The sequence below is a fragment of the Physcomitrium patens genome, chromosome 21, assembly GCF_059467195.1.
Source record: "Physcomitrium patens ecotype Gransden chromosome 21, ASM5946719v1, whole genome shotgun sequence".
In the NCBI taxonomy this organism is placed as follows: domain Eukaryota; kingdom Viridiplantae; phylum Streptophyta; class Bryopsida; order Funariales; family Funariaceae; genus Physcomitrium; species Physcomitrium patens.
The window spans coordinates 15,168,463-15,184,012 of NC_143430.1; the positions used below are offsets into that span (position 1 = coordinate 15,168,463).

Genomic DNA, 15,550 nt, shown 5'->3' on the forward strand with positions numbered 1-15,550 from the left:
CCCTAAATCAATCCCTAATCAAATCTTAGTAATTTCTACAATAGATTTAAATTTCAATAACTAATGATTAAACCTTCAATCTTAATTCAAGTTTTCCACACTTCTTAGAAACTAAGTTAAAAATAAGCACAAAAAGTTTTAAAAGGATCGGAATTACCAAATAGATGATAACCTCAAAAATGTGCTTGGGTATTGGCCGGCCTCCTTCTCCAATCTTGATGCCAATCTCCCAAGGCCAATATCTCTCTGTTTCAACATTCGATTGATCTTAAAATTTTTTTACACATAGAAAAACAAGTCTAATATATTCTCACATAAATTTCACTCCAATCCAACTAGTAGATTGCAAGAAATTTTAAAAATCCTCACTAGACCTAAAATTCTACTTTGTGAGACTTTGACTCACTTAAACCTCAATAACCCTCAATTCAACTGTTAGATCAAGCTCAAATTCACAATGTAGATTTAACACAACTATGAATATTAACCTACAAAATTTCATCCATAGATCTATAAAAAAAACTCTTGAAATCACCCAAAATATAAACCCTATTTTATTTCACAAAACCCAAGTCATCCAAAACAAACCTTGACTTTGCAAAGCTCTTACAAAGTCAATACAGATCCAAATCATCCAAAACTAATGCTCATAGAAACCTTGCCAAATCTTCTATCAAATCCCACTCTCCGATCTGCCAAAAAATCCCGGAGTCGTTGTCGAGACTCGGTTTTGTGCCTCAGGGTCTGATTTCGACCCTGGTTCATAACCAACCCTCTCTGGGTATCAACAGCTAGTTTTTCTAAGTAATTTTTACTAGAATTTACTCTTAACTTCTTCCTAAAGATGTCTATATCATTTATTTTTCCAATCTACCTTATTTTTGGCCCTACAAAGTAAGTAGAAGCTATTTTTTCTAAAAGGGCAGCATTACTACTAAAAGTTTTACTACCTTCTTATCTTTTATCCATATTTTTCTAATTTTTCTTTTAACTTGGCTCTTCTTTAATAAGATCCATATTATCATCTTTCACCATATAGTTGTGTTACAATACGACAATGGATTGCATCAAATTCTCCATACATAGATCAAAATTCTACTAAAAATACTTCCAAATTATCTAATATTGGATAATGTTGTTCAAAAAATGATGAAAACTATAATAAAGCAAAACCTGAAAGTAGTGTTGTAATAAACCTAACTTATAATCCTTGAGTTGGATAACTTTAAGGTTGTAGTTCAATCACTAGTTGTACCTGTTTGATGAATCCTCAAAACTTAGAGCTTGTGCCATCAAACTTCTTACGCAATCCAATTTTTGGTTCCTTGAAACTTGAACGATATTTTATTATAGGAGCAGTAGTATGGTTTGGTGTAGATGTTGAAGCAACTCTGATCATTTCTATATCTTCATTGCTTGATAATCTTATTCTCTTTGTAGTGGTAGACTGAGTTGATGCATTGCAAGCATTAATTCTCTCATTTGCTTTTGCATTTGAATAATTATACTTTTCATTTCAGCAAGCTTTGCCATATGAGCACAATAAAAAGAAAGGTATCTATTCTCACAAAAAATAATATTCATGAATCGAAAAATATATATATATATATATATATATATATATATATATATATCAATTTAAAAGAAGATAATCTATAACTTCTTACATACTTATGTCTTGTCAAGAGAAAGGAGTAAGCTACTTTTAATTAAGAAATGACAAAGCTCTAATATTATATATGCATTCTTGTCAATCTATCAAAGACACAAACTGGAAGAAGATGCATTAAGTCATGGAATCTGTATCAAAAAAAAAGTGACAAATAAAAGAAAGTATGTATATTTAAGAAAGAACTGTAATGACTATTGCCAAAGACTAGAAAACATAAGACTCTTAAAACTAGATTAAAATCAAGAAAGGAGTTGACAAGAGTGAAGAAGGCCTCACTCTTATCTCTATATATACTACTTAACTAAGAACTATGTGGCGACATGCTATAGGACCTCTAATACACGTCCAACTTATAGAACACATGTCTAATTTGTAATACAAGTTTCTTAAGTGTGTGCCATATGTCCAACTTGTACTTCAAGTGATCAACATGTGGACAAGTGGCTTCTTGTTGGCCAAGTTTTCAACCTATCAATTACCTATAGACATGTATAAAGGTAAAGCAGCATCTATAAAGCTTCTAAGAAGCTTTCCAAAAGATATTATCATATTTATCTACTTTGACTTACTTCTACTTATTTTTATTATCTAGATAAGTATATAGGTTAATATATATGTCTATGATAATTAATCAAAAATATGCATATAAAAGGTATTTTTGACAAAAATTGATTATTTATTGAAGAACTTTTAAAGGTATCACGAACATCTAATAAGAAGATTTTAGAAATATTTTTATAGTATTTTATTAGATTTTAGAAGATTTAAAAGAATCTTAGAATTTCTAAAAGCTTCTAAAAAATTCTATGATGATTAAAAAAGTTGTCTAAAAAGCTTCTTAAGATTGTTTCATCTTCAAGCAATATGAGAACTTCTTAAGAAGCTTTAGAAGGTTTTATTAACTTTAAGCAATATAAAAACTTCTCAAAGAGCTTCCTAAGATTACTTCATCTTGAAGCAACATGAAAACTTCTTAAGAAGCTTTCTAATACTTAATATATATTGGAGCCAAAGCAAAGGAAATTATCAATCTCCACAACATATCTCTTGGAGCTCTAGTTCATCTCTCTTGATATTGAACTTGTACTCATATGATTTAATCAAATTTTTGTTAGCTTTCTTATTGAAATTCTTCCATTCAACTTCTTGTTTGGTCTTTTATATAGTATATCTATATCAAAAAATATGTATTATATAAGATTGTTATTTTTGAAAGATTTTTTTAATAATATAATATTTATTTTTAATATATCTTATATTATTTTTTATTTTCACATTGAAAATAGTTCAACAATTGTAGATCCATTGAAAATATTATGATTCTAATAGAATATATGAAAGTAGGTCTAACATCAAATGATTTGATTCAAGCTTTTTATTTGGATATAGATGATGATAGGATACTTGGAGATAATTATATCTCTAATAAGTCTATTTTATTTGCTCAAAACTATGATGCTGATGATTTAAAGAAGCATACTATACAAAAACTTTATAAAATTTTATATATTTATTTTATCACAAATATAGCAATTATAGAAGATGATGTTAATAATAGTAATTATTATATAATTGAATATTTGAATACTTTAAATCTATTTGGATTGCAACCATTTAGTTTAGAATTCTAGATTGGATGTCTTATTATGTTGTTGCAAAATATTGCTTCTCATCAAAGTCTTTGCAATGGATCATGGTTAGTCATTACGTAGTTGACTAATCAAGTTATAGAACCAAGACTATTTTGTAGAAACTATAATAGACAATTGGCTTTTCTTCCAAGGATCATGTTATATCCATCATCTGAAAAGATTTTGTTTAAGTGGTAGCAAAGGCAATTTTCAATAAAGGTGAGATTTATAATAATAATTAATAAATCTCAACAACAATCATTAAAGAATGTAGGAATAGAACTTAGAATCTCGGTATTTACACATGGACAATTATATATTGCCATATCACAATGCACTTCTCTAAATACAATCAACATCCTATATCTAAAAAATAATTAATATAAAAATACCACCATAAATATAATTTATTTGGAAGTTCTTTTAACTTAGTTATTTTAATTATTTTTTATGTAAAATATATAACAATTATATTTATAAATTAAAATATAAAAATATTAATTTCTTTATTTTTATGTATATATATATATATATTTATTTATTTATTTATTTATTTATTTATAATTATTTTTTAAGAGTGGTCAATTTTTCACTTAGCAACCACATATTAAGATTTTATAACTTTTTCATGACCAACTATATGGATTTCCACTAGTATATATATAAGATATTGTCAAATTTAAAATTTAATTTTTATTTTTTAGAAAAAAAATCTAAATTATAAGGTTTGTTTGGTATAAAAAATAGTTTAAACACGTAATATGAAACTATTTGAATTATTTTAAAAATTCGGGAAAAAAAAAAAAAAAAAAAAAAAAACTAAAAAAAAACTAAACCTACTTTTGCATATTCTACTCAAAAACTGGATTTCTCATACATTTTGTAAAAAATGTTATAGGTTGGAATTCATATCTCTCTCTCTCACTCTCTCTCTCTCTCTTTCACTCTCTCTCTCTCTCTCTCTCTCTATATATATATATACACACACACACATAATTTGTATTTCACCAATGTTTAAAAACTTGTAAAAACATAAAACAAAATATTACAATTGGTTGATGTAAATGCAATATTTTTGTAAAAGTGTCATTTACATGACATAGTAAGAGACATAAATTAGAAAAAGACATAAATAAATTTGTAGGTTTTGTGGGTTTTAAGTTAGTTGGTGCTGAGAGGCACAATTCAAGTAGAAATTGGCAAAAGTTTTATGACATAGCCACATGTACATACACAATAAGTCAAAAGATGAAATTAAACAAACATATATCCATGAATCATAGAGTCACTCAAGTAAGGATTACAAAAAGTTTGCACTGCACACCCATTATGAATGAACAAATATTTATGAAATTGGAAATGGAAATAGTTTGATTGATGTTAGCCATTGAGGATCCAAGACTATATTTATATTTATATATATTGTGTATACTTGACTGTGTAGATAGAAGTGCCAAAGAAGGAAGGAAATGTTTTTTTCCCCTTTTTTATTTGTTAGTGAGGAAGTGACCATCAGGCTGCCTTCATCATGAAAGTGACATGTTTGGTAAAGTTCTCTTCACTATGCTTGTATGTCTGTCCAAGGGCTATGATAGATTGGCTTTGAAAGGCCTTTTGTGATAGCTTATTTGACACCAGCATGATACCATATTAGTATGAAATTCAGAGGAGAGCACCCTCAGAGACCAGAGTTGAGAGAGATGGACATAAGCAGAAGGGAAGGAGGAGGAAGAGGGAGGTAGAGAGGGAGAGTGAATGAACACATGAATCTGGACTAGCAGAATCTAGGGTTTTTCTATTATGCCATCTATAGAGGATAAGCAGTTGCTGGCACATGGGCAACGTGGCTATAGCTAACTAGCTATTTAGTTATGGAGCCATCTGCTGGATGCATGCAAGCTCACATGGAAATTGCCACTGCCCCACTTGCTCACATGGAAGGAACAATTCAAAGCAGCAGCCCCCATGCAGAGATGGAGGAAGAAGGGAAAGAGAAAGAGAACATCACTCATTCCACATCCTTTTCCTTCATTCCCACTTTCTTCATTTCATGCATGTCCATGCCACTTTATACATGAGATGCTCTCATCTCCCTATTTGGCTTTTAAATTTTGTATAAAATCATCCACTAGTAGTATTTGAGGGTATGTCCAAACCAACAACTTTTGCATCCATGGATGTTTTTGTAAGCAATATTTTTTAAATAAATATACAGCACAAGCCAGAGACCCTAATTCCAATTGCCCAATAACCAACTATAATCACAGGTTCAAAAAATACTATGAATTTTCTTAAAAGGCATACATATACATTATCTTCAAAGAAGTTCCATGTCATATTAATAAAGATTGTACTGTTTATTTTTAAGGGAAAATAATCTAAAAATGAAAGTCTCATCAGAATAAGTTAGCGGTCATTATCATAATTTTTTTTTTTTTTAAATACTAGAAATCTGTGTTCAATTTGCACAACCAACTCAACAAGTTTTTAATTCCACGTATTAACAAGGATAGTTTATGAATAAGTAAACAGGATGTTTAACCAAGCACAATTATACACTGGAATTTCGATCAGATTATTCGACTTCTTTCTTTTTTGAATGATGTGATGGAGGGGAAAAAAAAATGACAAGTCTTGAAATACACTAGAAAAAAATAATCCTAAAAGCTGGTCTATGGGATTTGTGCTATATAGTTAAAGTAAGCGAGAGGATAATCCAAAGAAATGAAAATGGCAAGTGTACATTTAAAGTTTGTGTGTGCTTCTAAAATCAGATGAACTGAGAAACGAGGTTGACGTTGGTGTAGAGAGCAGCTGGTTATGGCATGGGAAGCAAAAGAGGAGGATTACTCGGGAGAACTCGCTTCATCTGCCAAAATATCTTGATCGTCCAGTGGGTGATAGATATCTCGGAGCTTTTCTACACACATGTCTACTTTCGGGTTTGCTTGGATCTCAAGTGCGCAGGCGCAAGAGGTAAAGACAAATCTTCAGTGTGCAAGTTGATTCCTCACGTGAAAAAGTAGAGTCCGCCTCACCGAAGTTTTCAGATAACGTGCTACTGCATGAGATCAGAGCAGGATCCGTGACATTTAAAGTTCTCCCAGTTGACGACCTCGCAAATGCGGTCGACAAGTACATCTTCACTAAATGCCGTGAACCTTCAGACAGCCTTGGGCACACTATAATTGCCGTCACTCACACAGGAGGGATCCCACGTAGCTATCCAGAATACAGAAATTTCATTCAAACAATCCAAAGCTAAAACATGAACAAACGAAAAACAACAATCCAGGCTTGAGGCGAGACATATACTCCAATAATGTATGCCCATCTTCTCATACTCAGACCAGATCCTCTATTTCAATTACAGAAGAAAGTTGCTTGTGCAACGTATTGAAATCATCACCGTCATGGGCTTTCCGAGTAAAAATTCTTGTAATGGATAAAGTCATTTCTAGTCTGATCCATACAAGCTACCGACACAATGCTAGAAGCCTTGATTTACACACTACACACTAGAGAGTCTACAACTCTTTTCCTACACTCTGCTTAGTTGCCTCATCCTCAACTCCATAAACCCCCATTCACAATCATGTAAGACTTGAGAGAGGGAAACAGTAAGCAACCTTGTGCTATTTTAGTACCAGAGCAGAGGATGAACCACTAGTCCTCCCAACGTAAGCCCTAATTCGCCGCAACAACCTCACGACGGAACTCCGACTTGGTCAAGGGTGGACAATATGATACATTCGAAGGTCGATTTTGCAAATGGGACGAAGCAGCGGAATTCTGGCTGCGCACTGATTGCAGAGAGCCATTCTGGGGGAGTTGAGTATACACAGTCCAGTCGTACACATGGTCGAGCTGGAATTTTTTCTGAATGAAAAGATCACGGAACAAGCTTCGGAGGTAACAGTAGTCAGGCTGCTCGTAGAAACCTAGACTTCGCGCGTGGTGCAAAAAGTCGGCAAATTGACTGGGATACCCATCACAAAGCTCCTCCACAGTGGTGTTCATCTTGATTTTGTTGTGCATGTACTCGTGTTGCTTCTGGTCAGTGAGGCGTTGCCCGCCCTTCCCTTGCCATGGCAAATTGCCTCTTAGAAAGTACATAAGAATGTAACCAAGTGATTCTATGTCATCTCTTCTACTGTGCTCGATTCCTCTGTGCTGATTCCTACTAGCGTACCGTGCCGTCCCTGTGAAGCTCTTCCTATCTCGGTAAGGGATATGCCTTCGTGTTGCCGGGTCCATGTACTCCTTTGCCAAGCCAAAATCTATAATGAACACTTGGTTTCCTTGCCGACCGCAGCCCATGAGGAAGTTATCCGGCTTCAGGTCACGGTGAACGAGCCCTCGAGAATGCACGTATTCCACCCGGTCAATCATTTGGTAACCGAGCATAATCACGGTCTTCAACGAAAACCTTAGCCCACACACCTTAAAGAGGTGCAACAGGTTCGGCCCCAATAGGTCTAGCACCATCACATTGTAGTCTTGCTCTTTTCCGAACCATCTCATGTTGGGCACTCCCTTCCCACCCCGCAATATGTTGTACAAGCGCGACTCGTGCATTAACTGAGCGTGCTCAGTTCTCGTATCCTCCAGCTTGATGCCCACAACCTCGTGGTTCGTCAAATCGGAGCCCTGATACACCTTGCAGAATGCGCCACTCCCAACCATACCTTCCACAGCATACTTATTCGCGACTGTACGTAGTCTACGTCCATCCGGACTGCTTCGAGGGGAAGATGACACGGTCGCATTGCTTAACATTTTTGGCAGTGTCTCGAGCTTCAATTCTGTTCTCTGATACTCATCTTGCTGCTGCTGCTTTTGCAACTGCTCGTGTTGCTCTGTGAAGACGTCCAATGATCTATATTGATATTCTCGAGACTGCCTCTGAGGAGCTCTCATGCGATCACCTCCCAAATCCATGAGCTACCTCAAGGGTGAAAAATTAACAGAAAATTAGACACCAGTATTCTTCAAATCTACCTCTCATCCCCTAAAATTCAGACAGAGTTCAGTGCACTACGTGAGACAATTGCCCTAGGACCCTGGAATTTTTAAAACACTTGCTAAATCATGACGCTCAAAACCGCAATGGATCTCAAATTTAAGCAGGGCTAGATATCTCGGAAGTTCGTCACGCAGTGAGACCCACGGAGAACCGATGGAGAAACGGCATTCAACCGTGAAAGATGGTTCGTAAAGCGGTAAGTACGCAATTTGTGACTGTGATCAAGGAAAATGAGAACCTTTCCAAGCTGCAATCCCACCAGCTGCTCTTCTGCTAAATATTCGACAAGGCTCACGGTAGCACTACTCCAAGAATAGAGCAAGAATTCCACGATAACCGTTCTAAATCCCCCAAAATATGGAATTCTCAATTACCCTTCTGAGTATTCTGCATTAAGCTCGAAAGCTGCAAATGCAACAGTTGAAATACCAAGATATCTCGTTGGGAAACAAAGCGGAGAACTGGTATCGCGCACTACGACAGGGTGAGGCTCTCTAGCTCTCTCGAGCTGCGGCTCGCGGCGATATGTGTGGATACGAATTATACAGAGGAAAGAAGAGGGGAGATGAAAAAAGCAAGCAGAGGAGGGGAAGGGGGAATGACAGAGCGAGGGAGACGGGATTGCGATGGTGGTGTGACAATGTTGAGGGTATGAGGAGAGCCGCGAGCAATGTAGTTCACGACATCGTCATCAGCGCTGGGTAGGGCGACGGAGTTGTGGGCCGGCCGCAGGCGAACGGCACCTTATACCTCGTGGCCTACCATGCTCAGATCGTAGGCCCCACACGGAGCCAGGGCAAATAGCCAACGGGAAGAGAAGAGGGGAGGGGAGGGGTGGGGAGTGGGGAAAGGAAGGGAACGCGGCAATCCACGCTGAGGAACGGGCCGGGGATGGATGGGAGGCGGCGCCAAAAGGGCAGGCAGGCAAGCCTCATCACTCCCTCCCCTCCCTCCCCTCCCTCCCTCGCACCACTTCCCTCCCCTTCCCTTCCTTCCGCAGAATCTTTCACATCTCTCGCTCCGTTGTGTCCATGCCCTCCATCTCGCAGCCCTGCCCGCCCACACCCTGTCCAATGGTCCCGATGCATGTGCACCCTCTCACGGGCAGCGCTACGAGGCATTTCTTCTTCTGCTTTTGCCTGTATGTATGTCTGTAACGTGTCCGGCGAGGATGAAGGCGGGTCTCCCGGGACGTGCTTCGGGGTCCGGATGGGCAGGATCTCCAGCATATCAAGAAAAAGAGCAAAAGAAACGAGGGCTTTTGCTGTAAACTGGCAGCGTTTGTCTGCTTGCCTTTCCCTGCGTGGAATTTTCGCGGGTAGCTGGCCTACCTTTGGGGTGCCATTCATTCCCATGCCACAGAATTATCTCCCCCCTCCCCTCCATGGAAATTCTCTTCCCTTGCTTTGGATCCTTGCAAGATATTACCCTTCTTTTGCCTGCCACAGATTCAAGAAAGTGATGGTTTGTTTTTGTTGGGCTTGATTGTTGGTGTCTTTCTCTCCCTTTGACAAATTTGGTAAATAGATTGAGGGTTTCATGTTGAGGCCAATTTGACATGGATGGTTAGGAATACAAGGCATGCACACCCATATCAAACTATTCACTTTCAGAGGCACTTCATGTTGCAAGTGAATGCAAGCTGATGCTTTGATGGAGAAAAGTAATTTGAAGTCTGAATCCATCAGTAATGAGGATCTGCTGGATGCTGTAGAATCTAGAATATTCCATTATTTCCATGGGGTGTATGATGTGGTGTGTTAAACTGTGGTTGTTGCTTGGAGCAAATTCAGATACCACAGTAAGTTCAGCTGTTGAGAATGGTGAGATGCCCATATTTTTGTGAGTAACTTGCAAAGTGAATGATTATGAGCCTCCCTGCACCATGCTTGCCTGTGCAGGATCCTTCCCTTCTTCTGCCCTGGAAGATCATTCTCTTGTGCTATGTGTACTGTGCTTTTGCTACCTACTCAGCAGGTAATCCATCTTGGCAACAAATCCCCACTCACCTCTCCATAGAACTGAATGAAGGATCCTGGTTACTTGTAATTGTGTGCATCTGTGTTTGTTTAGTGGAATCCTGTGGAAGCATCCAGCCCTAGGCTCAAGGTGTGATCCATCCATACAAGATGTATGGTGTGACTTGCAGATAACATGAGGAGTCATGCCATTGTGAAGCAACTTGTTTGGCGAGGAGACAGGGAACTTTACTGTCTGCAGTGAAGTGAAGTCATCCCACAAGATGGCAATACTAGCTAAATCCCAAAACATATACAAACATTAGGTGTAAGTTGATGTGAGAAATACAGCAACCTCAATGTCATTATTCATTGTGGCACACTACGTAAGTTTCAAAGTCACCATTTCTTGGTTTCAAGCAATTTCACATTAGTTGTAGTTTCATACCAAGTGTTTGGTCACATCAAATGCAATCCTTTATTCTTCATGTTGTTTATCATGATCATTGGTAGGGGCCTAGTCTGTATCACAAGTCATTAACACCTTTCATCAGTTGAAGCACAATGTTAGCAACTGTTTTACTCCAATAATTTCATTATTTGTAATGTGGAATTTGAAAAAAACTGTAGATTCTACATTAGGCTGAGCACTGCAATTGTATCATCCTACATTTACTACATTATTTACACAGTTTGAACCATCTTTGGGAGATAAGGTACATGTCATAAAACATTTCAAGGGTATTGTAAAACATCATTATAAACCATGAACCCACAAATATTTCTTTTAGCCTGTTCCTTCTGCACAAAAAAAATACAATTTAGCTGGTCATTAACCAAGTAGAATAATAGAAGTTGACAATAACAAATTTATGAAAGAATTGTAGTGATAAGTTTTTTTATTTTTTCATGTGTTTATTGAAAATATATTAAATGCTCTCTTAACTGTGGCCATCATTGCAGTTGATAAAGTTGCCTTTATGTTCATGTCATTTGCACTACTCAAAAAAAAATCCACTGCAATTTTTCTAAATATATTCCTAAAAAAAAAAAACATGACCAATAAACTCAAATGTCTTGATTATAAAAAATAACCAACCAACCAATAAATAAATAAACAAATAAATAACATATATTTCTCATTAAATGCATTGAATCCTAAAAAAAAACTATCGTATATCTTAAATTCATTACTGTTATTTTGATGCAAACAGTGTTTAAAATAAAAAGAACTTTCAACGTAACCAGTTTAGTTAATTGGTAAATCCCAAGAATTGGTTAAAAACATCTATTTCAATTATAAATTTACTAGTTAATAAAGAAAAAATAAGATAAAAATGATTGTATATATGTATATATGTTTACTGACGCAATTTAATGCAATAACAAGATAATAAATATTCTAGATTTTTTTTTTTTTTTTTAAAGTAATGACAACTATAACTTATCTAAGTAAGCATCTCAATATGTTAGACATAAATTTTTCTTTTTCTTTTTCTTTTTGAAAAAACATGTGTATACTGCTGCTATGAAATTATTCACAGTGTAGTCAGGATATAAAAACGATTTTAATAATATCATAAACATCTTTCTCATACTTAAGAAACAAGTATAGGGAAATATTTCAAATTGTCATTTGTCGAAGTAGAAACGACCAACATATACTAAAACAGAGGCGAAGTAAAGGAGTTAATTTTTAAAAACCATAATCAATTTTCAATTTTTCTGGTTTTATTTTTCTTAAACTTAAATTTTTATATATCACTACTAAAATATAAAAATATAAAAAAAAAGTTATTGAATTCATGGTAACTTATATGATAATATTTTTCAGTTAAAAGTTCTATAATCTTATTATAGAATTTATTATAATCCTCCAGTAAAATTAGGTTTAACAAAGAAATACACTAATCTTTAAAATATCAATTAATTAGTAACAAAATATTGTTCTCGGTATTATTCACTCACTTGCTGAGGCATTACACTCTGATTTGTTTTTCATAACTTGTAAACTAGATTGGACTGAACTCAAATGTAAAATAGTCAGGAAGTGCTCTATGACATAAATGATTAATTTTAATTCATAATAATACGACTTGGTTGCATCATTTGTAGAAAAATTAGATAAAAATGAAGTTAATTTCTTGAAAACGTAGTTTCAGTTTCTTCTAATAACTCTTACTTTAAATTGAAACTAAAAATTCCTTCCTGAAAGTCATGAATTCTCCAAAAGGCAAAGTTTAAGGGATTTTCAAAAATCTGAACAATTGGTATTTAATAAAATTTAATTTACTTACAATTATGTGATTTTAAAAAATAAAAAATAAAAATCAATGATAACTGAATAAGAACATGAGAATTTCTTTTTTAGGTGGACACCCCCTTTTATTACGTGGACATCGAGTGCCAAGCAACCCAAAATAAAAACCAAAAAATTCTTATTTATATTAAAGATTTTTAGGGTAAAATTACAGTAAAAGATTTCTATGCAAAGTCTTATCATATTATTATTTCTATTTTTAAAAGGTTAAAATCAAAAAATACCATAATACATTTCAAATAGTTTTTTAATTCACTTTACAAAGCTTATTAATTTTATTTAGAGAATATTTCATTATAAATTTATCCTTAAATTGTTTTAGCATAAATAGTTTTACTGTGTGTATGCAGGGGTGTGTGGCACAAGGGGGTATCCATGCATTAAAAGATAAATGTCTACTTAGCAGTTTTTCTTTTTTATTCACAAAAAAAGAGTGTTGATATTGCTTTAAAACTGAATACAATTTTCCTATTGCAACAATGTGTACAAAAAATTATTATTCCAATTTCTCTAATTTTTTATAATTCCTTGAAAATTCAACCAGTAGAGAATTTAAGAATACAAATGGTAATTGAAATTGCAATGAGAAATGTTTGAGTTTAATTACTTCAATGTAGACAAGTGCAGAGTTGAGATATAATCTCATTAAAATCAAAATTACACTTGAGTAGTTAAGATTATGATTCTATTAAAAAGATAAAAATAAACTTAAAATACATGTAATATTCATAAACATTGTAAATTTATTTAACATTGCTCAATGGAACAAGCAAGGTTGGCGGCGACAGTGGCTCAAATAAACATGACCCCCACTTGGCTAACATGGCTAATGCTGTGTTGTTTTTTTTTTTTTTTTTTTTTTTTTTGATTGGCTGCCAAAAATATACTTGACATTGGCAAAGCCAAAGGATTAACCACTAGTATATGTATATATGTATGTAAATGTATATATGTATATATACATATTTGTAGCCATAGTATTAGAATTTCACTTTGTTTTATATAAGGCGGGTTCAATTTAAGATGAATGTATTTTTTTGTAATACTAAGATGTTTAAGTTTATATTCTTTGATTTTTTGCATTAAAAAAATTCTTCAATATGATTATAAATTTGAAATAAAACTTTAAGCGAACCCATTAAAGATAAAGAAAAAGATGAGATGTTGTAAAGGTTATCCATGAAAATTCTATAATACTTCAAACATTGGTTTCAAATTTTAAAATTAGTATCTTATGATATGATGTGAAAAAAATAAAGTTGAAATCTAATAGAACTTGTGCTACATATATATTTTTTTTATGCTTCAATTTACCTTAGGCCCAGACATTCTTATATTTTGATATACCAATTATTTTGGATGAGGTCAATTTGAGTAGTAAAGTTCAATCTTAAGTGAGTGTATATACATCTACACACACATACATTTATTGCAATTGAATTTGAGCATTTCACTCCTCAAAGAGTTTTCAAAAAACATGAAATAGATAATTTTAAAGGTTGCATCTGGTGCACTGTATTTTAATCTTCTTTCACAAAGACCTAATAATCCAAATCCCAATAATAATACTAATATAAAAGATGTAAATTATGATAAATATTTCAGCTTAGTAAAATCCCAATCTTCAACAATAAACATGTTTCTAAGATGAACTTGAGGTACTTACATCCATTATTATATCATGTATTCATGCTGAAGTCACAGTGATTAATTTGATGTATGTGTTGTGTTGTTAATTACATTGACATGTGCTGTACAAACTATAACCTTGTCTATGCACATCAAACCATACATTGAAATATTGTCTTACAGATGCAGCTTCAATGACATAACTAATCAAACTTGAAATGAGATCACAACTGGACCTGCCTTGGATACTGATTATCTAAGGATTTTCATGAAGAGACACACCACTAGCACTTAGATTTAGGAGGAAAATTCATTTTGAAGCATGAAGCAAAGGATACACATAATGGATGTGGGGCAGCACCCCATGACAATCATATATTTAACAGTCTTGCACCCTTGGCTTCATTTGCAGCTCCCTCTGTCTCTTCCTCCCTCCCTCTCTTCACAAGCCCTGCAAGTTTAATCAATTTCTTGAAGAGTGGATTTGATCTCTTAAGGATGGACATGACAAATGAACGTGACGGTGGCAGTAGTACTTGATTGTTGCATGGATTGTTCATTCTTGTAATCCTCCAACACTAAATTATTATATTCATACATGTGAATAAAAAGTACTGGTTGGACAAGAACAAGTCCACCACCACAAGTTATTGGCAAAAGTGGAGGCTGGCAATAATGGTTTTCCTATAGGAAAGGGAAGCACCAGTATGTTGCAAATTGGATGGACAAAGGAGAGGATGAAGCATAAGAGGGATGGAAGGGAGGATGTGCCAAGTCAGGAGGTGCACTTTCCATGTCAGGATGCCAAGCTCTTAGCAGTTAGCACTTTGTACTCTTGTGGTTCCCCAGGGATCATGTGGGGAGCTGTTGAGAGGCCATAATCAGTAGAGCTTGCAGGGGGCCCCTCCCTTTTTAGATTGCTGGATGGCTTCATCCCTTCATCCTCCACCACATTATGTGACTGGGTGCTGACCCTCCTTTCTGCATCTTTCTTCTTTTGTGGTTTCAATGCAAAGGCCACACTGTCAACCTTGTGGCATCCATTCCACACTCCATTCTCTCCATCTTTCTCTTCATGCCCCATTTCTGCCTGGAAGTGGAAAATCAAGTAAACAAATAAATAAAAACAAGACAAACAAACAAAAAAGAATAAACACCAGTGCATACCAACCTGTCAGCCTTCCTTTCTCCTTAGGATGCTATGTCATTGAATATGATGGATGCAAATTGAACTTCAACCCTTCAATGCAGTGTAGAACACCTTATTAATGATGTAAAACTATACTTTATTTTTTTTTTGCAGCCATCAGATAT

The 15,550-nt window shown here is 34.7% G+C and overlaps 1 protein-coding gene across 1 annotated transcript; it reads right to left on the bottom strand.

The window, feature by feature from the left end:
- Positions 1-6,615: 6,615 nt before the first annotated feature.
- Positions 6,616-9,137, bottom strand: LOC112274321 (uncharacterized). Its single transcript, XM_073529937.2, has one exon. It carries the CDS (start codon positions 8,242-8,244, stop codon positions 6,991-6,993), a length of 1,254 nt encoding a protein of 417 aa, XP_073386038.1. The 5' UTR covers positions 8,245-9,137; the 3' UTR covers positions 6,616-6,990.
- Between the last annotated feature and the right edge of the window lie 6,413 nt (positions 9,138-15,550).